The sequence below is a fragment of the Colletotrichum fructicola genome (genome assembly GCF_000319635.2).
Source record: "Colletotrichum fructicola Nara gc5 chromosome Unknown KSG_Nara_v1_contig01, whole genome shotgun sequence".
Lineage (NCBI taxonomy): Eukaryota > Fungi > Ascomycota > Sordariomycetes > Glomerellales > Glomerellaceae > Colletotrichum > Colletotrichum fructicola.
The window spans coordinates 6,586,773-6,613,099 of NW_027094051.1; the positions used below are offsets into that span (position 1 = coordinate 6,586,773).

General features: G+C 55.8%; 9 protein-coding genes across 9 annotated transcripts; 2 read left to right on the plus strand and 7 right to left on the minus strand.

The window, feature by feature from the left end:
* Positions 1 to 1,358: 1,358 nt before the first annotated feature.
* CGGC5_v001874 (uncharacterized protein) lies at positions 1,359 to 1,758 on the plus strand (the record flags this gene model as incomplete). The annotated part of the gene is made up of 3 exons (XM_032028095.2): positions 1,359 to 1,395; positions 1,456 to 1,557; positions 1,649 to 1,758. 3 exons carry the CDS (start codon positions 1,359 to 1,361, stop codon positions 1,756 to 1,758), a joined length of 249 nt encoding a protein of 82 aa, XP_031875595.2.
* Positions 1,759 to 2,145: 387 nt separating this feature from the next.
* On the minus strand, positions 2,146 to 3,930 carry CGGC5_v001875 (Carboxypeptidase S1-like protein B; the record flags this gene model as incomplete). The annotated part of the gene is made up of 1 exon (XM_032028094.1): positions 2,146 to 3,930. One exon carries the CDS (start codon positions 3,928 to 3,930, stop codon positions 2,146 to 2,148), a length of 1,785 nt encoding a protein of 594 aa, XP_031875594.1.
* A 2,104-nt stretch (positions 3,931 to 6,034) lies between these two features.
* On the plus strand, positions 6,035 to 9,123 carry lacZ-1 (Beta-galactosidase; the record flags this gene model as incomplete). The annotated part of the gene is made up of 2 exons (XM_032028092.1): positions 6,035 to 7,584; positions 7,632 to 9,123. The coding sequence occupies 2 exons, from the start codon at positions 6,035 to 6,037 to the stop codon at positions 9,121 to 9,123; spliced, it is 3,042 nt and encodes a 1,013-aa protein (XP_031875601.1).
* Positions 9,124 to 9,473: 350 nt separating this feature from the next.
* On the minus strand, positions 9,474 to 11,090 carry CGGC5_v001877 (uncharacterized protein; the record flags this gene model as incomplete). Its single annotated transcript, XM_032028090.2, has 2 exons — positions 9,474 to 9,538; positions 9,596 to 11,090. 2 exons carry the CDS (start codon positions 11,088 to 11,090, stop codon positions 9,474 to 9,476), a joined length of 1,560 nt encoding a protein of 519 aa, XP_031875602.2.
* Positions 11,091 to 12,702: 1,612 nt separating this feature from the next.
* Positions 12,703 to 13,738, minus strand: rps19 (40S ribosomal protein eS19; the record flags this gene model as incomplete). Its single annotated transcript, XM_032028089.1, has 4 exons — positions 12,703 to 12,755; positions 12,823 to 13,128; positions 13,214 to 13,277; positions 13,706 to 13,738. 4 exons carry the CDS (start codon positions 13,736 to 13,738, stop codon positions 12,703 to 12,705), a joined length of 456 nt encoding a protein of 151 aa, XP_031875600.1.
* Positions 13,739 to 14,463: 725 nt separating this feature from the next.
* On the minus strand, positions 14,464 to 15,615 carry ZRT2-2 (Zinc-regulated transporter 2; the record flags this gene model as incomplete). The annotated part of the gene is made up of 1 exon (XM_032028088.1): positions 14,464 to 15,615. The coding sequence occupies one exon, from the start codon at positions 15,613 to 15,615 to the stop codon at positions 14,464 to 14,466; it is 1,152 nt and encodes a 383-aa protein (XP_031875592.1).
* A 2,667-nt stretch (positions 15,616 to 18,282) lies between these two features.
* MDM10 (Mitochondrial distribution and morphology protein 10) lies at positions 18,283 to 19,809 on the minus strand (the record flags this gene model as incomplete). The annotated part of the gene is made up of 2 exons (XM_032028087.1): positions 18,283 to 19,637; positions 19,713 to 19,809. The coding sequence occupies 2 exons, from the start codon at positions 19,807 to 19,809 to the stop codon at positions 18,283 to 18,285; spliced, it is 1,452 nt and encodes a 483-aa protein (XP_031875605.1).
* Positions 19,810 to 20,588: 779 nt separating this feature from the next.
* On the minus strand, positions 20,589 to 22,592 carry CGGC5_v001881 (putative transcriptional regulatory protein; the record flags this gene model as incomplete). Its single annotated transcript, XM_032028086.1, has 2 exons — positions 20,589 to 22,140; positions 22,438 to 22,592. 2 exons carry the CDS (start codon positions 22,590 to 22,592, stop codon positions 20,589 to 20,591), a joined length of 1,707 nt encoding a protein of 568 aa, XP_031875599.1.
* Positions 22,593 to 23,920: 1,328 nt separating this feature from the next.
* P450-2-1 (Cytochrome P450 monooygenase 2) lies at positions 23,921 to 25,821 on the minus strand (the record flags this gene model as incomplete). Its single annotated transcript, XM_032028085.1, has 5 exons — positions 23,921 to 24,384; positions 24,444 to 25,046; positions 25,112 to 25,180; positions 25,236 to 25,338; positions 25,444 to 25,821. The coding sequence occupies 5 exons, from the start codon at positions 25,819 to 25,821 to the stop codon at positions 23,921 to 23,923; spliced, it is 1,617 nt and encodes a 538-aa protein (XP_031875597.1).
* Between the last annotated feature and the right edge of the window lie 506 nt (positions 25,822 to 26,327).

A 26,327-nucleotide genomic window follows, 5' to 3' on the forward strand; every position in this document is an offset into this window, starting at 1 on the left:
TGATGCTCTTCAACTCAGAGCAGTTGTTCAAAACCGCTGTCGTGGTCATGATTTCAGCTTCGGTTAGTTTATCTTGGAAGACAAAGAAGAAAAAGAGACATGCGTTCATAGACCCTACACGCTGGACGGATTCAACTTTCGCTGCAGGCACCCAGAAACTGAGGACGTGCGCCGTTTGTCTCAGAGTCTAGGTTTCTTTAGCCACGTCAAGTCGAAACTGGAACTCGACGGACTCCATGATGTTTCGAAGATTCTTGGAGAAATTTGTTACGACCCGTAAACAAGGATAATAGCTGAATACCCCACTTGGGCGTCGGGCGGCTAGAACAGGATATTTGTACTGCAGGATCACGGGAACAACAGGGACTCACTCAGAACGGAAAAACTATAGTATAAGTTACGTGACGATAAGATAAGAGATTAGATCCGTACACTAAGGATACGGAGGCCGTACTCAATAGAGACGGACTCCGTTAGAACGAGGAACGGTAATAAGGATAAGAGGTACTATTCAGAACTTATATATAGTATAACCTGAGCCTCGCTCAAGGTCAGACTTCCATAGCTCTTCAGCGATTAACTTAGTATTTATCCTCACGGATACTCTCAGCTTACCTTCACTACGAATCATTGTTAAGCCTAAGACTGATCACCTTAGCCTCTGAAGACCGATCTACTACCAGCTGTTACGGTCAGCTATCCGACAGTAGGGTCTGCTAACAGAAGTTGGGGATTGACACTAAGAAACAGTAGTCGTAGTCGTGGCTAGGTCGTAGGTCGTAGGCTGTAGTAGATCAGGTTTTCAGAGGCTAAAGTGATCAGTCTTAGGCTCAACAAGTAATTCGCAGTAAAGGTAAGCTAAAAGCATCCGTGAGGATTGATACGAAGTTGATTGCTAAAGAGCTATGGAAGTCTGACCTTGAGCGAGGCTCAGGTCATGCTATATACAAGTCCTGAATAGTCCTGTTGTTCACTCCACTGTTCATACTACTGAGTGATCACCTAGGTGCATGAGGTGATCGCGATCAGTTAGCAAAGCCCACTGATCACTGAGCGTTTCCTTATGCGCTCCACTGATCGTTCTCTTATCTTATCATCACGTGACTTGTACCATAGTTCTTCCGTTCCGAGTGAGTCCCTGTTGTCCCCGTGGTCCCCGTGATCCTGCAGTACAAATGTCCTGTTCTAGCCGCCCGACGCCCAAGTGGGTCGTTCAGCTGTTATCCTTGTTTACGGGTCGTAACACCAGCCTACGACTTACGACTAGACCACGACCTCAGTGTACTGTTATAACGTGTCAATCCCCAGCTTCTGTTAGCAGACCCTACTGTCGGATAGCTGACCGTAACAAAATTGAAATGGCGCTGCATAGCGGAAGAGAGAAACGTATGACAGGTGGGCAAACATCTGGCTAGACCTTTCTGGCGATACATTACTTACTAAACGTGCTTTTAGCGAAGAAGATGAAACTTCTTCAAGAGGCTTTGCTATCCCTGAAGAGATTTGACCATCAAGATACCAATCCGTCTACAAGTTCCGCTTCCTCAACTACAGAGAGTAAGTTGGTTCTTACTTTTTAATCTGTACAATGCCCCTACAGTACGAGATAGAGAGTCACGTCTGATGTGACAGCTAACACGTCGATAAGCAGTAATATACACACCCGAAGAAAGTTTGTCGGGTGATATGGAAGTCCATGATGCCAGCCCAAGAATGTTGACACCGATACCAACGCGAAGGGGAAAGGTTGAGTGGTGATGGAGATACTTCCAACCTTTAATATCATGCTTGTTATCCGGGATAGGTTGTGACAGGGGTGCTATTGACTTTTATGAAGTGGGTTTATCAAGATATCTCTTTTCAAATTTCTACGACTCGTTGACAGGCATGCCTTTTCGGTTTTGTGTCAATCGAGTATCCAAGCTCCTTTGCTTCACGTTCATTTCAAGACTTGCCTTATGATTGTGTTTGCCCACTGCTGAGTGGAATTTCCACGTTTGGTCCTGCACAGGTTCAGATGTAGTTGGCGCTGAGGTACAAGCGTACCTCTGTCAAGGATGCTCATTCAACAAGTTGAGCACTAAAACCACTACCACACTTCGGAAGTGCGCTTCTAAATATACCAATCAAGACCAAATTCTTTGCTCAACTTCCCATCATCGATTCGTTCTCTCTGACTAGTTTCCTGATGTTCTTTGCCGTCATAAATGCTAGTGGGTGACTCATCGTGTCCTGATCCCCATCAACCTGAGCGGCGACACTGGTGTCTACTGCAGCTGATCGTCCTGGTAGTACAGGCAGATGGGTGTGTGGATCGTACGTTGTACCCTTGGGCAAAGCCTTAGTCTGAACCGTCGCCATCCCCTCTTTGAAAAGACTTTCCGGTGGTCCCTTTGTGATCAAATTCTTCCCAAACACCATCGGAGTTGTTCCAGTTGCGATATCCACGCCTTTGATCACGCGTTCTTGTATTCGGCGTGCGGCTTCTGGCTGGCTAAAGGCAGAATCGTGCCCCGCAAAGTAAAGTCGCGTGAATGAAAATCCATCTGCTTGCTTCACCTGGCCAGGAACCTGCCCGTCACTGTTCGCTGACAGATCCACAAACCCCGCAGAAGCCCAGTTCGCGGCCCCGACTTCAGCCGCCACCATTTGAGCGCCGATCATGTTGCTATCGTAGTCGGCATCGCCGGTGAACAGCGCGACGGTGACGCCTTGTTGGAGGAGATTCTTCATAGACTGGACGACAAGCGCACCCGTGCGACTGTCATCGCCAGTAGAGCTGAACCTGATACTGGTCTGTACTGAGGCCACAGTGAAGTTGTTCGAGGCTCCGATGGCTGCTTGGACGTCGGCTCGGTTGAGATATGCCATGAAGTTCGGTGCCGGGTAGGGGGCTGGTGACAGCAATCGTATGTCGTTCTCGAATCGGCCAGTATTGACATCCCAAAACTCTTCGACGTTCTTTATGCAAAAGGCGTCGGCATCCGCACATACCTTGTCTGTAGGGTTGCTATTACATGCTATCTGTTTATCCTGACAGCCTCCAGCGCCAAACATGTTGGTGAAAAGCTTTTGACGGAGGGTATCGTTGAACGGCATGAGATCGTATGGATTACCGGGTGACACTGAGTAGTTGAAATACGCACCAAACTGTACGCGACTATCCATGAACCCGTCTTCAATAGAAATGGATTTCAGGGGTACGTTGACGGTATCGGGTACGCCGAGCTGGTTTTGCAGCATGATGTGGTCAGCAAAGATCGGTGCGTAGTGACCGCCGTACGATTGACCTGTGATATGCACACCGTTTGCTGTGTATTGAGGAAAGGCGCCCATGATTCCTTGCATCACCTGATAGAACACCTTGGCAGCCTCTTCCGTTGAGTTCGGCGTCAGAGAGAGATCCATGGAGGAGTACGTGCCGCACATCGGATCCGCTAACGTGCACTGCTGTGGAATAATCTCTGCGGTCTTAGGGTTGATAGTGCCGTTGACCAGTTTGGTGAACGAGAAGCCGACAGTTGCTGGCTGGTCGATGAACAGCATGTTGCTAATGGCTGACCAGGAGTTTGGATTGTTCACCACCTTTTCACTCGCATCAATAGTACAAGGCCCGAGCTCGAGGAACAGTCCTCCCATGGACGAAGCCCCCGGGCCCCCATCCAGTCTGATCGTCATCGGTGTGGAGGTCGCATTCTGCTTCGCTTCAATTAGGTAGAAGTAAATGTGCTGAGTCGGGCTGACATCCACGTAGCCGGCAAAGGATTTGACATTCAGGTCGGTCTCGCATATTCCGTTGGGTACTTGCTTAAATCGAACAGTGGTTCCTGCCGCTCCTTTGACCGTCTTGAGGTCTGCTGGCTGGGCGACAAATTGCCCGCGAGCAGAAAGAGTCAGCAAAACGATGCCGAAAAGTATTGACGCGAACATTTCGCAGCGATGTTCTATAAGAACTTTTCAGTGATCGACAAATTGGATGACTGGAGTTGGGTTAATAGCATCTGCATGAATGCAAGGCCATGGCCGTGGAAGTAAGTGGGATGCTGTTTCTATGTCGAATCTCGTTCGATTCTAGACTTGGAGTTAGATACCTTGAGTCATTTAAATCTATCTCGGTTTCGGTTCAGCCCATTTTCTCCGAGGTGGAGCGACGGACTTGATTGGGTTGGTTCCAAACGAACCAGAAACACTAGGCTACTTTCTAACAACCGCAGCATATTTAATCGAACTGCAGGCGCGTTTCTCCGCGAATGTTCTTCTACTAACTTGACAATCTCTTGAGGCAAAGTTTTCCTTTTGTCTTCACGGATGGTTCCTTAGTTTGACGGCCTCTTATTGGAGTCCGATCCAGATTTTGCTCATATCTTACTGCCATCCGAGCCAGATTTCGACTTACGTGACCCCACCTTCTCCGAAGACTTCAAATTCTGAACAAGGCTGATGCCCGCACTCTAGCTGCAAGTCTTGTGCAGGGGCCAATGACTTTGAGGCTGAGTATCGGATCTTGCGGCACACTTTAAACGCATTAAGCAATCGGGACTCGGCACATCTTCTGTGGTTCCTGTCGTGTCTACTGTTTCTGGCTTTATGGGCCTAGTCCCGCTAGTAATGCGGAAAGTAACAGTTCTAATTGTATAATCACGAATATTTCCCCGGGTCGCAAACTCAATATGAGTGTTATCGCTCGCCAGGCGAAAGCTTTTAATTTACTCAGACTTTCAGGTGATACAACAACCAGCAGTTGCCTGTTAGATTCCTGTGTAGTAAGTGAAGAGCCCTACTTGACCTGAAAGTAGGTTTGGAACAAGGTTGCGGATCATCATTGCTTCCAGAAGAAGGTTCTCGGAAGCTCTGCACGGTATGTATGATGGCGCCGACACCATGAGACTGAAACGACACACCTGATTCGGACTCTGAAACTCGGACACAAACTCCGATTTTGAAGGCACAAAATGTAGAACGACTTTTCCTCGGAGCACTCCATATTTGTGCCTGCTCATATTTGCTTCCCATAATGCCGCATTTTGAACTGCGACTGCAGTGTTCTTATCCTCACGATGGCGGTCTTGAGTATCTAAATTGAATTTATACATGAAGATTTCTTGTGAATGACTTACTCGTTTATTTGGGTTCTTAAGAGGATCATTGGCATAGTCTGTTTCCTTTGCGACCGCATTGCTCCAATCGATGATCTCATGTTTCTCGGGACCCGCCGTGGTCTTGGCATGCCTTTTCCGTCGGATGAACTTAAGCACTCAAAGGGTCTTGGCGATGTGACGCGGAACCATTACATCAGCAGCTCAACCAGAGATCCGATGAACTCCACATCTCCAAAAGCTCGCAGATAGATGAACCGACTGAAGCACGTCGGACGACTCCCGATCACCGATGGACTTTGACTTACACACACCACTGCATCGGAGTCTTAATGGCCCGATGGACGGTCACACCACAACCCCTGCCCGTCGCCTTATTCCCCGCTCTCGTGTCGATCGCGGGGGTACCGGGACCGGACACACAACGACGACGGTCCACCGATTGCGGGGAAACAACGGAAATATGCATATTTTGACCCAGACTTTGCTTCTTCTCCCCCGCTGCCCAGCTTTTCGATTCCAAGCATCACCGCATAAACGAGGACTTTTGCGTCGCCGATGCTACTCAGAGTCGTCATATCCGCCCACGTGAACCCCGCGATCGAGGGACACTCCGCAGTCAGGTTGGACGACCGGTGCAAATGAGGGGCAGTTGGGATTCTTTTGGTTCTTGGCGCAGCGACATGATCGTGACATGCGCCCAGCCGGAGCCGTGAGAGTGCCCGGGAATGCTGATCCTTTCCGTCAGGATTTTCTGCCGAGGCGTTAGTAAGAGTTCCTCTTTCTGGAACACTAAAGAACTGGGCAATGGGAACCAGAGAGGCTATGGGGCGCGTTATAAAGGTCGCGCGGCGGCTGTTGGCGGCAGCCAGGTCCTAGGAGAGCCACGGCACCAGTAGGTCTTCCAAGTCGCTCGCGAGAGCTCATTTGTGATCATCATGGACCTCATCTCAGGCCTAGGCTTCCCGGGTGCGTTGCCGGACTGGACAAATCTGAATGTCTTGCACCGCAATACGCTTGCTCCGCGTGCACACTTCTACTCCTACGCCAGCGAAGACGCGGCTCTCTCTTTCGACCGCTACCAGAGCGAGTACCTCAGTCTCAATGGCACCTGGAAGTTTCACTACGATCAAAGCCCCTTCGAGGCTCCCATCTGGGAAACCGCGAACACGACTTCCTGGGACGACATCGAGGTCCCGGGGATGTGGCAGCGCCAGGGCTACGGCTACCCTCACTACACCAACATCGATTACCCCTTCCCGGTGACCCCGCCCAACGTCTCGTACGTGAACCCCACCGGATCGTACTGGAGAGAGTTCGAGATCCCCGAGAACTGGGACGAGGACCAGCAGATCCGTCTCCGCTTTGAAGGCGTCGACAGCGCGTTCCATGTCTGGGTCAACGGCGAGGAGGTCGGCTACAGCCAAGGAAGCCGTAACTCCCACGAATTCGACATCACGGACTATCTCACCCCTGGCGAAGCCAACACCCTCGCTGCACGCGTGTACCAATGGTCCGATGGATCCTACATCGAGGATCAAGACCAATGGTGGCTTTCCGGTATCTTCAGAGACGTCTACCTCATACCGTTCCCTCGCTCCTCCATTGTGGATTACCAAGTCAACACCTACATCGATGACACCTTCTCAAGCGGCACCATCAGGCTCAACACGACAATCCAGGGAGACCAAGGCAATCTGACCGTCAAACTTCTCTCCCCAGCCGGCGACACCCTCGACGACTGGACCGGCGCATCGTCTTCCATCTACGAGCACACTCTCGCAGGCGACGACTTTCACCTCTGGTCCGCCGAGACGCCCGCCCTCTACACCCTCCTGGTCACCTTCAACGGTCGCACCATCAGCCAGCGCGTCGGCCTCCGCCGCGTCGAGGTCGTCGGCTCGAACTTCCACGTCAACGGCAAGCCCATCACCATCTACGGCGTCAACCGCCACGAACACAACGCCATATCAGGCCGCACCGTGCCGTACGCCAACATGCGCGCCGACCTCATCCGTATGAAGCGCTCCAACATCAACACCATCCGCACCTCCCACCAGCCGCCGCACCCGGACTTCTTCGACGTCGCCGACGAGCTCGGCTTTTACCTCATCTCCGAGGCGGACCTCGAGTGCCACGGCTTTGGCAAGGTCGAGGAGACGGACGAGAAGGCGGCCGAGTGGACGTCGGATAACCCCGAGTGGGAAGCGGCGTATATCGACAGGGCGCACGCGCTAGTTGAGAGGTTCAAGAACCACGCGTCCGTCATTATTTGGTCGCTGGGCAATGAGTGCTTCTACGGGAGGAACTTGGACGCTATGACGACATGGATCAGGGAGCGCGACCCTAGCAGGATAATTCACTATGAGCCGGATCGGAATGCCACGTCGGTAGATATGTACAGCCAGATGTACAAGTCTCCGACGAGTGTTCGTGAGTGGGTTGGTAACCACACGGACAAGCCCTTCATTCTCTGTGAATACGCACAGTAAGTTGATTCTTCAAATCTTTTGAATTATGCTAACAAGGCCCTAGTGCAATGGGCAATGGACCCGGCGGCCTGAAGGAATACATCGAACTCTTCCGCTCGGAGCCCCTCGTCCAGGGCGGTCTCGTCTGGGAATGGAGCAATCACGGTCTTCTGAAGAAAGAGGGAGACATTGAGTACTACGCCTACGGCGGAGACTTTGGCGACGAGCCCAACGACGCCGACTTCATCATGGACGGCCTCACTCTCTCCGACCACACCCCCATGCCCTCGTTGATCGAGTACGCCAAGGCCATCCAGCCCATCACCGTGGTCCTCTCAGAAGACGGTCACCAAATGGTTGTCACAAACCACTACGACTTCCTCAACGTCAACTGGCTCGACGCCTCGTGGCACATCATCCAAGACGGCCAGAACCCGACATCCTCGCGTCCCCTCGATCTGGGAAGCATCCCCGCCGGCGAACAACGCGCCCTCGCCCTCCCAACCGGCAACTCGACGCTCTCAGGCGAAGCCTGGATCACCGTCGAGTTCGCGCTCAAGAACGACACAATCTGGGCTAAAAAGGGGCACATCATTGCCTGGGACCAACTCCATGTCAACGCCCCAGCCGCAACCGCAAACCGCACCGCGCGCGCCGCCCTCCCCACCCGCCAATCCTCCTCCGCGCTCAACTTCACCCAAGAAAGGACCCACCTCAAAGCCTCCACATCCTCCTCCGCCTTCGACTTCGACCTCCTCCAGGGCAACGTATCCTGGACCGTCAACGACACCCCCATCTTCACCCGCGGCCCGGAGCTCTACTTCTACCGCGCCCAGACCCAAAACGACGCCTCGCAATGGGGCGACGGGCCCCTCGTCTGGGACGACGCGCGCCTCGGTAGCATGCACACTCAAGTCCGCGACGTCTCCTGGCAAGACACCTCCGTCGGGTTAGTCGTCCACTACCGCGTCCGCGTCGCGCCCAAGGCCCTCGAATGGGGCGTCGAGGCATCCCTGACCTATACCGTCTCCCCCGCCGGCAGCCTCAGCGTGCACGCGCGCGGCGACTTCGTCGGCAACAACACGCCCGAGGTCGTCCCGCGCATCGGCCTCATGGCGGTGCTCCCCGCCGACTTCGACGCGGTGTCGTGGTTCGGCCGCGGGCCGGGCGAGAACTATAAGGACACGAACCAGGGCTGTCGCGTGGGCCGGTATGAGGCGAGCGTGGAAGAGCTGTTTACGTACTATGACTACCCGCAGGAGAACGGCAACCGCGAGGACCTGCGGTGGGTGAGGGTCGGTAACGGGGATGTGACGCTCGACGCGCGGCGGGCTGAGGGGGAGGATGTGTTCAGTTTTACGGCGAGGCGGTATATGCCGTTCGACCTGGACGACGCGAAGCACCCGCATGATTTAGAGCCGTTGGATATGACGATTTTGAATCTGGATTATGATAATCATGGGATTGGGTCGGCGACGGTTGGGCCGAGGCCGTTTGAGGAGTATAAGTGCTACTCGAAGGCTTTCGACTTCACATTTGAGCTGAGTGTTGAGTAGATACAAGAGTGTCTGTGGGACGTAATATCAATCGGTCAATAGCAAGATATGTCGGAAGTCTTGACCACCATGAACGAACAGGACACTATCACAGGGAAGTAACAGCATGATATGGCCATGATGTTCAATCTCTCTTCTTTCTTCTAATGCAATTCTATGAGCCCCTTCGGCGATACTTTTCCTGGCCCGCGTGCCTAGGCATCCCGCGAAACACGAGCCCTACCAAATTCCAATCCCGTGACTCCAAAAAGAACGCACAGTCCCAAAGAGAGTAACCAGACACGGTCTCATATCCATTAGATTTCGCTGATGTACCAATCCATCCCAGCTCTGAAGCCCTCATGCGAAGTTCAGAAGCCAATCTGTTGACTCGAGTGAGCCAACGCCCCGAGACGACTTGCAAAAACAAATCCTCCTACTCCAATAGCTCATTAGTAATCATCACTATCCGAATCTTGGTTCGATGAAGTACCTTGTGTGGACATGCCGTTTGGTCTGGAAGCTGCGGCAGCAGCACTCTTTGCGCGTTTCTTTTGCCTACGCTTCTCCTTCCTCTGACGATTCTTCTTGGAGCGGCGTTGCTCATGTTCTTCGGGCTCAGAGGCGGGGCCCGTGCCCTCAAAGAAATAGCTTGTCGAGTCCTGAGTTGAGGCCGCGTACGGGTCTCTCATAAGGAGCATCTCTTCCTCCGTGACGGGGGTGGCCGGCAAAGGCTTCAAGACCTCTTCGCGGGGGCGCTTGAACTGGAGGACGCGATCTCCGAACTTGCGGATAGTATCATCTGAGATGCGAAGAGGGGGGAGGGGGTTGGAGTTGGCCTCGTCGGGGAACGTGTCAGCCACCTCGCGCGCCGGGTAGATGTGCTCGTCGGGATCGACCTGCTCGAATCCGTTGCGGACTATGGCCTCCCAGTCGTCGGGGTACTGTTCGGCGAGCGTCAGGTCCAGATCTTCACCTTCGGAATCGTAGTCCTCTGCGTCTGTGTCTTCGCCTCCGCCGTCTGCACGACTCTTCTTGAACATCTCCTTCTTCTTCTGTCGTGCAGGCACCGTCCCATCTAGGATGACGTTGTCTTCCCAGTGATGGATCGTGAAATCGATGCCCGTAAGATATGCCAGTCGCTGAACAAAAGGGACGCATTTTCCGGGCTTGTGAGGTACGCCGCATGGCTCGCGGGTAAGGTGGATCTCAAAGCGCGGGGCCAGACCGTTCTTGCGGAGGCAATTTTTGAGGTGCTTCAAATCCGCCATCGTGACACGCTTGATTTTCTGGTCGCCGAACACATGCAGCTGCAGCATTGTATAAATAGCGTATGTCGACAGCTTCTTCGCGGTATGGCCCGCAGCCCAATTGCCGATATCGTCCTCAGTAGGCCCCTTGCCAGCGCCGTCATATGGGGAGCCCATCTTGAGGCCCAGCAGCTCCGCAAGATGTTTGACACGTTTAGTCCATTTCGAATGATGAACGATGAATGTATGATCCTCAGGCCGAGCCAGGTCGAACATGTTACCGGAGAGCGCTAGCTTCAAAACCTGGAGGTCCCCATGTATGTCGCGATTGGCCAGGAAGGCACAAGTCTTGAGACTGAACAGGTGCTTGACTCGATGAAACGATCTCTCTGGGGATGTGTACTCGGCAACACCCACGGACTGCAGGACTTTGAAGGATAGTCCCGCTTGACGGTACAGGTAAAGACCGTCGGTGACTTCCCACACTGCGTTTTCCGTGCCGGCTTCCACCGCATCTGGGCGCAATTCCCCATCGCCTACTTGTATCATCGCGTCGAATCTGGCGTTGCTTCCTTCCATCCTTTTGAAAAAGAAAACTTTCTCTTGTGGTTTGTCGATGGGAATGATGGGGAGGTTGTCGAAAATGACGGGCTCGTCGACTTCCTCGGTCTTGATGATGCAGTCGGGAGTATCAAGCTCCATCGGGTCGACCTGCTGAGACTCGGGCTGCTCCTCCATCTTGTCGGAATGAATTGATAATTTGAATATTGAGAACTGGCTGAGTGGTTGTGCTTTGAGAGTTGCTGAGGTTTGCGGAGACGAGTTGAGTTGGTAACTGGTGGTTTGGAGCGGGACGTTGTGAACAAAGAAAAGAGCCACCGGCGCGAGAAGAACCAGAGGATATCGGCGATCTCAACGACGGAAGGAGCGCGGATGGCAGTATAGCCTGGACGAAAGAGGGAGAGCAGTGGAAGGTGGTGAGGACTTCAAATTTGAGAATGTGGGGTCGAACGAGCGAAACGCAGAAAGGGTAAAAAGTGACAACAGGGACCAGAAACCTGATGTTTCCCGGCGAAGGTGCTGATTGTTGTGAGGCGGTGGGTGAGAACGGAAAAGAAAATAGAGAGAGGTTGAGGTGGTGGAGATGTCGCCGAGAAAGTAGACGTCCAGATCGCAGTAGTGGCCCAATCCAATGAGGAAGCCGCGGCGCAGGTAGAACAGGAGAATGTCCCAGAAAGAAGAGAGCGCCTGCGTCTGTCAAAAGTAGACTAGTCTCGAGTTGCGTTGCGGATAGTTGATTGAGAAGAGAATATGGTTAGGTGAAGAGGTCGACGTCGAAGACGAGGTACTGTCGCCGAGAAAGCAGGAAACTTACAACTCATCTAGGAAGTCGCGACGTGAAAGATGGAGGAGGAGGAAGCGAAGAATGAGAGAGAGGCGAGAGGGCGTCCGTCAGGCTTCAGCAGGCTGGTGTGATGCGTTGTTCTCTGGTGGAAGGTTGACTGAGTCGAGAGGAGAGTGTGAGGGGGAAGAAGTGGAGGTGGAGGTGGTATCGCGGGAAGCGCTCAATATCGAGATCGCAGGAAGGACCTATTCGAACAGCAAGGTGCCTCAGACAGAGAGTTTCATGCGTTGGGGATGCTGACGAAGAGATGGTGCGTGTGAGAGCGGCCGGCCGAGAGCAACTGATCTTTCGATGTCTTGGTGGGGTTGAAGGATGTGGTCTCGGGGCGTCGAAGGCGGCTTCGAGTAAGGCGACTCGGGGCAAGAAGGAATCGGGAAGGCGCGATGATATGAAATCCAATGAGTTCGAGCAGCTCGCAAGCGCTGGTGTTGAGTCCGAGTCGACGAAACTGGAACTACATACAACAGAACGGACCACGGCAAGCGCCTCGAAATTGGCACGATGGAGGGCCCTCGGGACTTGACAGAACATGAATCACAACGACGGCAATCAGCCAGCGGCAGACACTGGTGACAACACGCCCTCACTCGCCGACAGTACGAAACCGAAAAGCCAGCAGGAACAGCAGCAACAGGCATGGAAGGCGCTATTCGCACCAAACACCACACGACAAGAACACCAACACCAACACACCGAGAAGACAACAAGACATGCAGGATGGAAAGGCAAGCGAGCGGGGGGGACTTGAATTTGGGATATCCGGAAGGAAAGGCATTTTCCAACCAAGCAGAATAAAGTCATTACTCTCTTCTCAATCGTGAAAACATCCATTTTCAGACGCCTAAAACCCCCAGTGAAATGCCCATTTTTGATTGTCCGTGAAAGCCCAGAAAAGCCCTTGCCCTTGATTTTTTATTGCGACAGTACTTCGTCTAGAGGAATAATCTACTCATCATCCTCCTCATCCTCCTCAGCCTCGGCGGTGGTCTGGGCGATACCTAGTGAAACAAGTCAGTATAAACGAAGCCAAGATGCTTTGAGTCAAGAGAGGGGGACAAGACGTACGGTCCAAGTCACGCTGGCCGGACTGGGTGATGCGGCGGCCACCCTTCTCCTCGTCCTGCTCAAGGACGCCAATCTTCTCGAGGGCCTGGCAGATCTTGCGGTCGACGGAGCCGGAGGCGTCGACGTGGTGGCTGGGGCGGACGCCGCGGTTCTTGGCGGAGCCGTGGACCTTGCGGAGGCGGCCGACACCGACGGTCTTGCGGAGGTAGATGTGGCGGGCGACGGAGGCGGCGCGCACGTAGAACCAGTCAATGTCCTGGGGAGGGAGCTCCTTGGCGGGACCGGTCTTGACGATGTCGACCCAACCTGGCAAGAAGTGTGGTTAGCCAGCTGTCATCCTTCATTGCCCCATGCATGGACAAGACGTTGGGGAGGAGGGAAAGGAACATACCGGGAATGGGCAGCTTGCCCTGACGCTTCAGGAACGCAGCGTAGGCGTTGATGAACTTTTGCGCCTGTCGCGGGAGAAAAAAGGACCAATTAGCAATGATTCCGTCATCAGAAGTCTTTCGACTCCCTCACGCCTGCTCCATTGTTCCTCTCATGTGTTGCAGTTGGCCGTCTTCCGCCTTCGTTCCCGTGATGCACCAGTTCCTCGCCGCGCAGACTGCCCTTCCGAACGACCAGGTCTTCCTCCCAACCATCGCTACATCAAACATGTCCCTCTCGTGGTCAGCGTCTCCGCGACACCCCGAAGGAGGCATGGCGAGAGGATCAGGTCGGGAGTCCGTCGTAATCGGCCGTCTTTTCAGATGCGGCAGTGGCAGTCGTGCGCGGCGTCATCGAAACACACACATCTCGGTCGGAAGGACGGAACAACGGCTGATATTTTTTCGAGATTCGGAAATCGGGCTTTTCTTCAAGGGTAGCGGTTGAAACCTACATCGACATCGCGGACAGAGACACCACCGGCCATTTTTGCGGTATTGATTGGGTTGGGTTGGGAGGGGGAGGGACTGGTACGGCGCTGGGCGTTTGGAAAAAAAGTTGGGCGATGAAGTCGGTCGGATCAACAAGCTGCTTTTTGCGATCACGGAAAAAAAGTTTGGTGGTTTGGAAAATTGCGACTCGCGGGGGCAGGGTTGGAAAGCCCTTGTGGTCCGTGCATTGAGTCACGTGAGCAGAGCCTGTGAATTAGGTAAGATGGCGTGCGCTAACTGCAATTGGATGCGGCTTCGAGGTGGGGTAGGTTCTGCAGATTCGGGGCCGACGTGAGAGATCGAAGATTCATGTTGTCAAGACCAGGGACTCGAATTTGATATTGAGAGCCTTCTCACTGACGCTGTCATTGTCACATGTTACTCCTGCATAGTTGAGACCTAGATGGACACCTTCAATGCCACTACTCACACAACGCTCAGCGCGGCATCACCAGTCACAATAGTTGAACGGATGCGTCAAGTCTCGAATCAATAATCATTATTATGTGCCCTGAAGGCAGGATGCAGAACTCCTGCCAATGCAAAAAATCCAAAATGCCTACGACGGGAATCCCTCAAACCATACAGCAGAGCAGGCTCACAAGACCCAGGTATCATTCTCAATCCCAATCCCATACATATCCCATGTCCCATATCTATCCATTTTCAACGTCTAGTTCAGTTCAGTTCAGTGCAACGGCTTCCGCCACCAGTTATGCTCCTAGGCCCAGTTGGCCAGGACGGCCATCACGCAGGCGCCGAGGGCAACGCAGCCGAAAGCAAAGAGCTGGATCTTGAGCGGAGAGTTGCGCATCTGGGGGTTAAACATAAACTCGTGCGCCAGCAGCTCGACGAGACCCGTGTACATGAGAATTCCGGCGCTGATAGAGTCGAAGATGCCGTTGACGAGAGTCTGCGTCTCGGCGCTGCTGGGTCTGGCGGCAAGACCGACGGCGATGGCAACTGGGGTCGAGAGTCCGTACAAGCAGGCGAGGATGTGCGGCCACCACTTTCCATGCGAGGGCCATTGAGCGACAGCGAGACGGGAGCCGAGACCGAGACCCTCGAAGAACTGGTGGAAAGTCAAGACGATGAGTAGGACGACGAGCTCATCGCTGGTGGCGAGGACGAGACCGATGAAAATGGAGTGGAACACAACACCGAACTCGAGGATGAAGATGGCCGTGAGCTGACCGGTGAGACCGGAGTGGCTGTCTCCCTCGACGTGATCGCGCGCGTGGCCAAGGTGGTCGCGTCCGCCGGGAGGGTAGCTGACGTCGTCCGGAAGTCCGGGCACCTTTCTGGGGTCGACGAAGCCGTTGCCTCTCTCAGCGTCGCCGTTGTCGTGGGGGCAAACCTCGCTGGCGCTACCGTCGGTCGCCTGGTCCTTGGACTTGACAGCGACAGCACCAGTGCCGTTCATCTCGTGGTCGTGGCTGTGGGAGAAGGCGCTGCCGCTGGTCATGTTGGAGGCAACCATCTCAATGAGGAACATGACCATGACGGTCATTAGGCCAATGGCAAAGGCCCAGTCGTAGTCTCCGAGCCTGGGAGCCAAGCACTCGTTGTGAAGAGCCTCGACACCGGGAGCGAGCAGGTGCATCCAGGCAGTGGCGATGATGACACCGGTACCGACATACTTGAAGATAAAGAAGGTCATCTTGGGGACGTGCATCCTGGTGGTCCTCGCGAGGAAGATGGGCAGGAAACCGCCGAGAAGCGAGGCGACGAGGATGATGAAGATGGAGGCGATGCGCAGAGGCATGTTGCTCACGTCGACGGCGGCCGCGCCGCAGGCATTGGTGGTGGCATCGGAGCCAGCGTCCTGGCGGGCAGCGAGAAGCCTCGCCGCAGAAATCTGAAGAGGGTTCATGTTGGTTGTTGTTGGAGGTGAATGCTATGAAACAGCAAGGGGGACAAGCGTCTTCTCCGAACAGGTAGAAATCCTTCAGGCGATGGCGGCTTAAAGGTTACACGCGTTCAAGCCTTGGCTGCACCACGACGGCGTCCTGGATGACGGGAGATTCGAACTGTGCGTTCCCGGGGGAATGGGTCAAGTGCCGGCAGGTTGCATCTACCTTTGTGGTGACACAGAGTGCTGAGCTTGTCGGGGAGCTGGTCGGCGGGGGTGGGAAGCAGCAAGGGACGATGAAGATTGTGTGGTGATGGATCCTCGCCTGTCTTGGCTTGCAGCTTGGCGTCTTGGTAAAGAGAAGATGAGGCTCTGAGGCGGACCTGGGCAGTATATAAAATGCGCCTTGAGCAGGGGTTCCTCCTCGAAAAGGTTGAAGAAGGGGAGTTCGAGGTCTTCCTGGGCGGGGTGGGTGGGCGACAGACGAGAGGGTGAGTGGTGCGGCGCCGGTGGTGGGAAAAGAGATGTCGAGAACCCGGATGGTCGTCGGTCGCGGGGGTTCGTCGGTTTAGATGGACATAAGAGGACGGACACACCCCCCCGCTAACGGCAATGGACTCGACGAGGGAACGGGAGAACCACAAAAGGTCGGTAAACCCGACACCCTGCAGGAGGAAAGGAGCAGGATCTTATTTCGTCGTCTTGTCCGGTTTATTTCTTGTGGTTCTCTTGTCGGAGGGGGACGCGCGAGACGGACGAGACGCAGACGACGTCAAGGTGCACGCAGCCGAGGCGCTTCTGTGTGTCCCGGGTAAAGTGGACAAGGTAAAGACGATGCAGATAACTGGAGCCGTCTTGGGGGAAGGACGAGCCGAAGTTGCTTTTTTTACAGTTTGGAGATGTTTCCTGAAATGTCCAAGAATACAGAATCGTCTCAAGATAGAGTTTCGATGGTTGGGATGTCGTCGCTCGTGGTCGGGGAAAAAAAGGGCAGAGAGAGAGGAAAGGGTGCAGGGAGCTGAGCTCCATGGTAGACGGCAGCGGCGCAGGTGGCTGCTGCCATGCGCGCAAAAATCGTATACAAAAGTGAGGACCTTGATGGCCCGACGTTGGAGGGTCCACTTTAGCAGCTGGGTCCCGTCGTTACCTCACAGGCGCGCTTCCCTTATCAGCAGAGAAGCGAAGCGCAAACGCTTGGAACAGGACCAAGACACTGGTCGAGACACCACTCCCTGCAGCGCATGCCCGAAAACAGCAGGACATTGTTTATTTTTCTTACTGATGCTCTAAATTACGTCCTCGGCCCTATCACCACATTCAGTAGAAAAACAGGGGAAATAGAACAATAAGATAAACTCTCTTTTCATCAGCGCATCCCCCAACTTCCTAGTTGGCCCCTCAAAAACTGGACAACACGGTTCGAGTCTCCACGAGTCCCAGCAGCTGTGCAGTTGTAGCCTGTGCAACACCTGTGTGGTGGGAGCGTCAGCTTTGAAACTGGCTCCATCCCTGCTCCCAGGCGCTAAGGTAGCTCCGCCGCGCCCGCCCCACCGTCTGTCGCCATTCAGATTTTTTGCACCAGAATATGCCCGCTCTGATTGGCCCGAGAGCTTGGCCATCAAGGTTCTCCGCACTAGCTTAACCATCAAGGTCCTCACTCTTCTCATTATTTCCCGCGCAAGGTGTGTCATGCCTGGGTCACTCGCCCGACGACAGACAACCTACCTCCCCCTCATGACTTCACACTCTGACTGGTGGTGTCTCTGCTGATTGCGACTTGACGCTGCTACTGACTGGCTGCATGAAGGATAGAGCTGCGATGGCTGCGCGCTAGATATCAAGTGCATCTGCGTCGGTCACTCCGCGGACTTGTGGTATTACGGGATGTTATGTTCAGGTGCTTTCTTTATCGTTGCGATGGACGATTCAGGAGCTGTGGTGCTTTTGACTCGACACGGGTCTACATTATCTATACACGAAATATCATTCGCCCAGTTTGGCAGACGTTCCTTGTACTTGTCAGGCCAGGTACATGGTCCTGCCGGACTGATGAAGCAGTCTGAGCAGCCCAAGACCACCGTCCACGACCCTGTCAAGCATGCACCATCAAATGCACGCAATAACCCCCAGCAGTGCCCAAGCCCTCTCTATCCAGAACCGAGAAGCCATCCTCAAGTCGTAGAACCAACTCATCGCCAAGGAAGCTTGGCAGTCAGCTCCATCCACGAACCAAGCTTTAGCCAAGCCGGCCGCCTCCTCCACTGAAGGGCCTTCCATGCATGGCTTGGCTGAGGACATGGGAGGAGGAATCTCGAGAAATGAACCCTCCATATTGCTGCGCAAAACGAATGGAGACTCTGTTGATGAGGAACTTTTGACCCTGGTCTATGGGCGTAGCCAGCCAACCAACCATACGCACACCCCCTAACCGTGAGGCACGGCGTGGGCGACGACCGTCGTATCCCTTTCCATTCCAGTTCATGCAACCACAATATTCCCTCCTGCACGCCGTCTGCTGCAGCGGCGTCACTTCGGTTTGCGCCCTAGAGACCCATACTGCTGGATTGGTAGACCGAAGCCGTGTCGGGGTTGAGACCGCTGCGTCGGAGCTCACGTCGTATCCGGCAACAACCTCATCTCGTCGTTACATCTCATCAGTTCAAGCTGCATACTGAGTGGGCGCCGCTCTCATGATGAAAACTGGATTTCCACGCCCAGGGTCCTGAACGGCGAGTCCAGCTTGCGCAGGTCAATCGCGCTACCGAGGCTGAACAGCAGCGACTTCACCCTGCCCTCCCACAGCACCCCAATCTTCATGTGCTGGTCGATCCGCGCCTTGATGACGCTGGTGTACTCGTCGTCCACGGCACCCGCACCCGGTGCCCCTCCCGGCATCGTCCTCGTCGTCCCATCATCCACCGCCGCTGGATCGTCCAATCTCCACTCCATCTTCGCCTGAAAGCTGCGTTCCCTCGGCTTCTTCTTCCGCTTCTCCTCCACAACCAGCCTCGGCTTCACCTCGGGCGCCGGCGCCGGCGGGGGGTCATCCAGCCGCCACTCCATCTTCGCCTGAAAACTCCGCTCCTTCTTCAGGAAATTTTCCGCCGAAAGCGCGGGATGCTGCTGCTGCTGCTGCTGCTGCTGGTCGAGGTCGCTGCGCAGCAGGTTCTTGCGCCACAGCTCCATGCCCACGGACCAGTCGCTCTCGTAGCTGTACACATTAAAGTCCATCCTTGTCGCGAGGCTGCAGTGCCGGCCCGCCACGACGGCGTAGCTCGCGCTGATGTTACCCATGAGCGGGTTCAGCGTCAGCGTCGCCGTGAGCGGCGTCCCGCGGTGCTCCGGCAGCGTCGCGAAGCGCCCGCCGAGGCTGACGCCGCCCGACTTGTTCAGCGTGCCGTAGTAGATCTCCCCGCCGGCGCTGAAGCGGCCGTAGATGCGCTCCTTGGCGTCCTCGGCCCCGGGCTTGCCGTTCGCAGGCCGTGTCGCCGGTGTCGGAGGCGGCGGCTGTGGTGGTGGTATGTCCTCCGCGTCGCCTCCAAAGTTGTACACGCCCCTGAAGCCCAGCAGCCCGCCATCGGACGAGGCCAGGCCTTCCACCGCATACCGCCCGACGTCGTACTGCGCCAGGCCCAGCAGCGTGCCGCCGTTGCGCAGGTTCTTGCTCGAGACGGCGCTGAGCTGGAGCTGCAGCGCGGGGGACACGCGCTTGACGACGAGGGCCTCGAGGAGCGACTCGGGGAGGTAGAGGCGGCCGTAGAGCAGCGACGCGGCGGCGGGGCTGAGGAGCGGGTATGGGGTGGCTGCAGGCAGGCGTCGGGGGAGGTCGGCGAGCGGACGGTAGGAGCGGAGGAGCGCCGGCAGAGGGACCGCGTCGGACTGCGGGGTGAGGCTTGCGCGGAGGGGCACGGAGGAGTAGAGGTAGGAGATGGAGCCATCGACGACTCCCACGGAGCCGAGCTGGTAGGAGGTTGCGTAGTGGGGGGTTGCGAGGGACGAGAGGGTGAGACGCAGGCCCTGCGGTGTCGGGAAGTTGAGGAGAGCTGGAAGGGTGGCTCAAGTTAGCCTAATTGAGCCCAAAAGCGGCAGCAGCGGGCAGGTTGGCGGAGAGGACGCACCATCGGCGGTCGAGTTGAGCGATGAGTAGGAGTTGTCGCGGTTCCAGCCGGTAGCCTCGTAGAAGGCACCCTGGACGTAGTTCATGAACTCGCGCATGGTGGGCGGGTGTGCCGTGTTGCCTCGCGGAGCAACGTGCTCTTTGGTACTATTGCGTCTGTGACATTTGCTGTGTTGCGTGGGTGAGTTGCGAGGGTTGAGATACCGAGGAGCTGGAAGGATGTGATGATTTTACTTTGCCAATTGCAGTGTTGTCATGGGTGGGGCTGGCTTGTGACGGCATTGGAAGATTACGTAATCCACGTCGCCGACGAATGCCGCCTCACGAGTCTTGAACAGTTGAAGTTGTTTGGCCGTGATTGTATTTCGCTGCCCACAAGCGTCTGGTTCGTTTGAAACCATACCTGGATGAGTTCTTTGTGTTTTCTGCTTATAATTATATCAAATTTGGTCATTTTCATGCATGCTTTAATGTGGTATGATTTTAGACATTTATTATTTTCCTAACTTAATTCCCGCGTCACGCTACGCTTCCATGGACGTTATGAATATTATCTTAAACCTTCAACACGCATCCAAGGACACAAAACGTTTGCGAAACCGATTTATATATAACTCTTGAGAGTCATATTATGAAGTGATCATTGCACTGCTTACGATAAGACTATAGTCGCCAACAATGTTCACAGCCATATTGCCAGCATACAACCCCAAAACTCACATGAGCCCAACGAATGTGATGTCAAAGTCGTGCTGTGTTCCGACAATTATTGACTACTGAATGATAATCTAATATGCTCTTAACCACAAAGAAAATCCGAAGAGAAGGCTTCAAAAAATGCTGCTTTTTTCTTTGTTTTATCGAAGAGATGGGGATATCACCAAACCACCCTCCTGGGTTCCTCACTCCACTCCGCCTCGCCCTCGCGCCTCACCCATAACTCGTTATACCTCTGCCCGCTGTCGTCCCGGTAGCACTCCGACCACACCTTGCCCGATATCCGCGCGTGGCGGGGCACGTCGCCCTCGCTGCGCACCACCACCTCCTCCACCGCCTCCGCCGCCGCCGCCGCCTCCCTCAACGCGCCCTCCTCAATCTTGACAATCTCCTCCGCGAGCGCCGCGCACGCGAGGCTATCATACACAGCCTCCCGGCGCGGCCACCGCTTCAGCAGCGCGATCGCCCTTCGTCGGATGTCCGGGTTGCGGCACTTGACGGCCGTGTGGTACAGGCACGAGATGGCGCCCATGTCCACGCTGAACCGCCACTGCGGGATCTCCGTCGTCTCGATCAGCCGCTCCGCGAGCCCGATCTGGTACTCGAACTGCGGCACCATCGTGTCGTAGAAGTTCTCGCCCTCGGTGGTGTTGTTCTCGCCGAGGAAGAGCAGCGTCGCGCCAATGTGCCACAGCCTCAGAATGTCCGCGCGCGGGTCCGCCGACTCCTCGGGGTGCCGCGCGAGGTACTCGTTCAGCGCGTCCTCCCAGCGCCGCAGCGAGCCGAGCGGGTCCTTCTGCATCGTCGTCGTGTCGCCGTAGAAGTCCGTCGTGTAGTACGTGATGAACTCGGGGAAGATGTACGCGAGCAGCAGCACCAGCCCGTCGCGCGCCTCGGTCAGCGTCGCGAAGGGGCCAAAGTGCCCGTCCTCCGCGGAGACGACCTGCACGGGGATCGTCGGCGGCGACGGCAGCGAGCGCGTGTGCAGCGCCATGGTGATGAAGATGGGCTTGAGCGCCTTCTGGATGAAGCGGCCCTCGGGCGAGTCGACGGGGGTCATGCCGGCGCGCTCGGCGGGGGCGAGCGGGGCCGTGTCGGAGAGCCACATGGCCATGGTGTTGAGGCTCGTCTGCAGGTGGATGTTGGCATCGGCCTCGGTGCCGCGCAGCCAGTCGAAGGCGATGCACAGCGCGGCGCAGGTGAGGGTGACGTGCAGGTCGGTCCACTGGCGGGCGTGGATGTGGCGCTTGAAGAGGTGCAGGGCCTTGGTGTACTCCTCGTCGGCGCGGCGGCACAGCATGACGGCGTCCGGGTCGGGCTGCCTGGCGACGACGTCGTTGCGGTAGCCCTCGTGGCGGGCGCCGAGGGCGACGAGGATCTGCGCGACGCACGGCTCGGCGTGCGCCAGCTGGAGGACGGTGACGGCCCAGAAGTCGTTGTCGAAGTAGCCGGCGAACTGCCGCGCGGACTCGGTCTGGAAGTACTTGAAGGCGCGCTCCGTCTTCTGGGTGAGCTTGACGGCGGAGGTGGTGAGGGCCGGGCGCAGGGCGACGGTGAGGTGCTGCTGCTGCTCGGCCGCCGGTCGCAGGGGCACGTTTGCCGCTGCTGCGCCGGCGCCGCGGCGAGGCGGGTCGGGCCAGGTGCAGCCCGATTGATGTCTGATGCAGTTGTTGCACTTTGGCTTGGTCTCGTCACATTTCACACGCCGCGTGCTGTTGGTCGCGAGAACGTCACAAAGTCAGCCTTTGCCATTGCTGAAGTATCTGCGCGCTCCATGTCTTTTCTCTTCTCTCTTTTTCTGTCATTCTCACACACGTGTCGCGTTGCCCGAAATTCCCGCTCATCGCAACTCAGAAACATGAAAAAGTGATGAAAAATCCAGGGGGGTTGCAGCCGCAGCGGGCCTGTCGGGGGAAAACACCACAGAGAAATGAGAGAAAAAGTAAAAAGGTACACGGCGCGTGCGCGTGGGCGGGCGCGATGTGGCGACTCGACAGAAAGGAGCTTACCGGCAGGTCAAGCAGCCCTCTCGAGAGCGCGGGGTCGACTTCCTCTTCCTCGGGGGCGGCTTCTGCTGGAGCGATGCGGCGGCATCACGGGCGTTGTTCGTGGTGATGGTGATGGTGGTGGTGGAGGACGTCGCGGGCGGTTGGCTGTTGGCCATGATGGTACGAATAGCCGGCTGCGGTGCGCGCGCGCAGGAGGGGGGGGACCGTGCAGTGAAACATGAAAACCCACTGGGACTACCATAGATAGAGATCTCGCACTACCTAGGTACGGACACGCAGCCAGATCTGTCTCTCCCCTCTTTCAGCTTCGGGCGTGGCTAGCTTGTGAGAAAGGATCGAGGAGGGGGCCGGGCGAGATGTGACAGGAGCACCACCGCTCCACTAATGACGCGGGAGAAAAGAAAAGAAAAGAGGAAAGGGGGATTCTTGTTTAAATTGTCAAGGGGGACAGGTTGGTTGCGAGCGGCGGGCGACTAGTAGGCGAGACCCTTCGAAGGCGTGGGAAGGGGGGGAACGGGCAGTTTTGGGGGTTTGAGGGGGAAACGAGAGCCCGGATTGCGGATGACCCCGGGCTGCCGGCCAAGCCATTCCCCGGCCCCGCACTCCGTGCCATGCGGACCAATTAACGGCGCCCGCTGCCCTCGACCCGGCCCACAGTCGCCTGAGGAGAACAGGTTTGTCATTGGCCCATTGCCCGCGCGGTGCGCCAGTTTTTGCAGCGCTCGGCCACCAACGGCGCTCATGACAATTTCCCCTTATTGGGAGTCTTTTTGCAGAGACTGCGAAAGATATCGCGCGGGCTGGCGGGTGGCCCGCTTGCTGCACGGGTCTGTTGGTTCTTATCGCGTGTCACTTGTCAGTTGTCGGGCAGCAAACATCAGATGCAGTGTTTCGATCTCGGGAGGGTGGGGGCCGGCAGTCGAGGGTAGTGTGCGTCTGCGGCGTCGACTGGAGACGGCGCCTGTCAGGTTACCTATTACCTAACCCCGCGATGCAAGCTTCGTGGGGTCCTTTTCGTGAGATTGTTGACACGGAAACCAGCCAACACTCAGAATTCTCCAGCAATGAAAACGGCTTTCACTACGTACACGTGTTCAGTTCGATTTGGACTCGCAACAGTGGTTCTGTACGCATTGGGTAAGTGATCGAGTCGTTCAAGTCTCTGAACGGCAACTCGGCGGGGCCGTGGACATGCTTGCTCGGAAGCCAGGCGGATCTCCAGAGCCCTACCAGCCCAGCGATGGACTCCTCCCACACGATTCAGGAGACGTTACATGAATCCGCTCTGGATCGTGTTTGAATCGTCAACATTGGTGGTTCGACTATTGCAACTCCGTCGCTTCAACGGCAGAGCATAATACCGTTAATATTAAGACAGAGGTTCGATTCAGACATTGTGGTCCGGGTTATGAATACAAGGAAACTGAGTTGACAACAGAACATTCTGAGAGAAAAAAGTCTTTAGCACGTCCCCCAAGCAATCTTACTCCCTCTCACCACCCTCGACCGCAAAGTCCAACGAGTCAATATCCAACTCCTCCTTCCTCCTGCGAAACATAATTACAGTCTTCGGGTTGATCTGCCTCGCGACCCCCACCACGAACGGGTCCGCGGTGTTGCCGGGCGCCAGCTTCCAGTCGTACTTGAGCAGCAGATGGCACAGCGCCACCTTGACCTCGTTCGACGCGAAGAACCGCCCCGGGCACGCGTGCTGCCCGTGGCCGAACGCCAGGTGCTCGGGGCTCGTCGTCACCAGCTGCGCCTTGTGCATCTTGCCGGGCTCCTCGCGCATGCGCCGGAACCGGTAGATGTCGTACGTGTCCGCATCCTCGCCGTGGATCTTGGGGTCTTTCATTGCGGATGCGTCGACGACGACGCGCTCGCCGCGCCGGATCGTGATGCCTTCGTCGAGGGTGATGTCCTTGGTTGCGAGGCGGCGCATTTGGACTAGAGATAATCGTCAGTCGGGACACTGCGTTCTCATCTCCGGGAGCACGAGAGCTTACACATTGAGTTCGGCTTCATCCGCTGCGTCTCCTTCAGCGCGCTATCCATCAGCTTCATATTATACAGTGCCGTCTTCCTCCACCCCTCCGCCTTCAACACCTGCACAACCTCCTCGCGCAGCGGCGTGATCAGCTCAGGCTGGTTCGCAAGGAACAGCATCGTCTGCGCCAATAGATCAGTCGTCGTGTGTATAGCGGCGAAGCTCAATGTAAGCTGGAACACAGCCGCGTCATACGCCTGCCCTTTGCACTCCATCTCCGCCCACTCGATCGCGTCGTTGTAGCTCGGCGCCTCCTCCCCCTTGGCCGCGGCCTCGCGCTTGGCGGCGCGCCGCTGCTCGATCACGCCGCTGATGAGCGCGCGCGCCTGCGCCAGGTGCTGCCGCACGAGGCGGCAGTCCGGGAGGAACCAGTGCACCAGGGGCCGCAGGGGCCGGGGCACGAAGGTGAGCTTCATCGCGGCCATGAAGGAGATGACGGTGTAGTCCTTGGTGACGCGCAGCCAGGCCTCGTTGCGGCAGAGCTCGTCGCCGAGGAAGACGCGCGAGGAGAGGCGCGCGACGAGGTCGAGGATTGCGTCTTTGGCGGGGACTGAGCGCCATTCTTTCGGGGAGAATTTAGTTTGAGAGCGTCGGAAGGGAATGGAGACTCTTGCGGTGAAGGCATACCGGGGGACTCGCCAAAGATGTGGCTTGCTGCAAAGGCTGTTTCGAGTGAGAGCGGTTCAGTTACCGTGTCTAAAAGTCCGTCTAGTCAGCTTGAGTGCATGTCCGACAGTTAAAGGCCACTTACTGAGGTACTTCGTAAGCTGCTTCCTCGCCACATTCTGCAAGATCTGAGAGTCATGGTCAACGAAGCCGAAAGGCTCGAAACCCGCAATGCCGTAATGGAAATCCTACGTGACATACGTTAATATACCAATATGTTTGACAATAAACCAACAACCAACAATGCAACTTGAAACAGCTGTATGATGCACAACGACGCGAAAAGTACGTACCGCCTTGATAAACGCCCCAAAGTTCAAGTCATCCTCATTCCGGATACTATGAGCAAACCGCGGAGGCAACACCGTCAAATCGCCGTTCTCCGACAACACCCTAAACGGCTTGTCCGCAAACGCGGACTTCGCCTTGTCAAGGACGCTCATCCCCGTTTTCAAGAAGTCCATCCGTGCCAGCGGCCGGGGGCGGAGCCATGTCGGCGGATCGACGAAGGGGATGCTGTTGTCCCGTTTCGCCAGTGTGAAGGCGACGGATGTGACGAGGACCACGAGGAAGGCGGTAATGATATAGCCGTGCGGTCGCAGTTCGAGGCCCAGCGGGAGGGCGGTGTCAGTCCACGAGTATGGATGGGCTACGGGCGATGAGGATGCCATCTTTGATGTTTGATCGTGGTGTTGATGTAAGTGATGCTGGATTTGATGAGAGTGAGAAGTTGAATGGATTATGTGAGGGATGAGTAAGAAGAGACTGGGTGTTTGAGAAGGGTTGTCTGCTTTTTTTAAGGATGCTGAAGTCGACTTGAATTCTTGCTGGCGTGCACAAACATGATGGGCTTCACTCTCACGGAAGCCTTTCACTCCGAGATATGCTGTAAAGACTGCATTAGCAGACGGATTTCGGGCAGTAGGACTATTAACGGTTTCTGTGGGTAGAATCGTCGACAGTGATACCCTGTTTGTGATACGTCACTCGCGAGCAGCTGTATCACGGTGCAGCGACACCCCCACCATTGCAAGACCAAGTTCGGATGACAGGCATTGACACGAGCAATGTCATAGAAATGATTGGCCACGTCTCTCAGAGTCTACCAAATCAGGCATGTGGACGTTCAACGGCCTTGGTGGAACGTGCATGCTCCCAGCTACGACATCCTCAGATG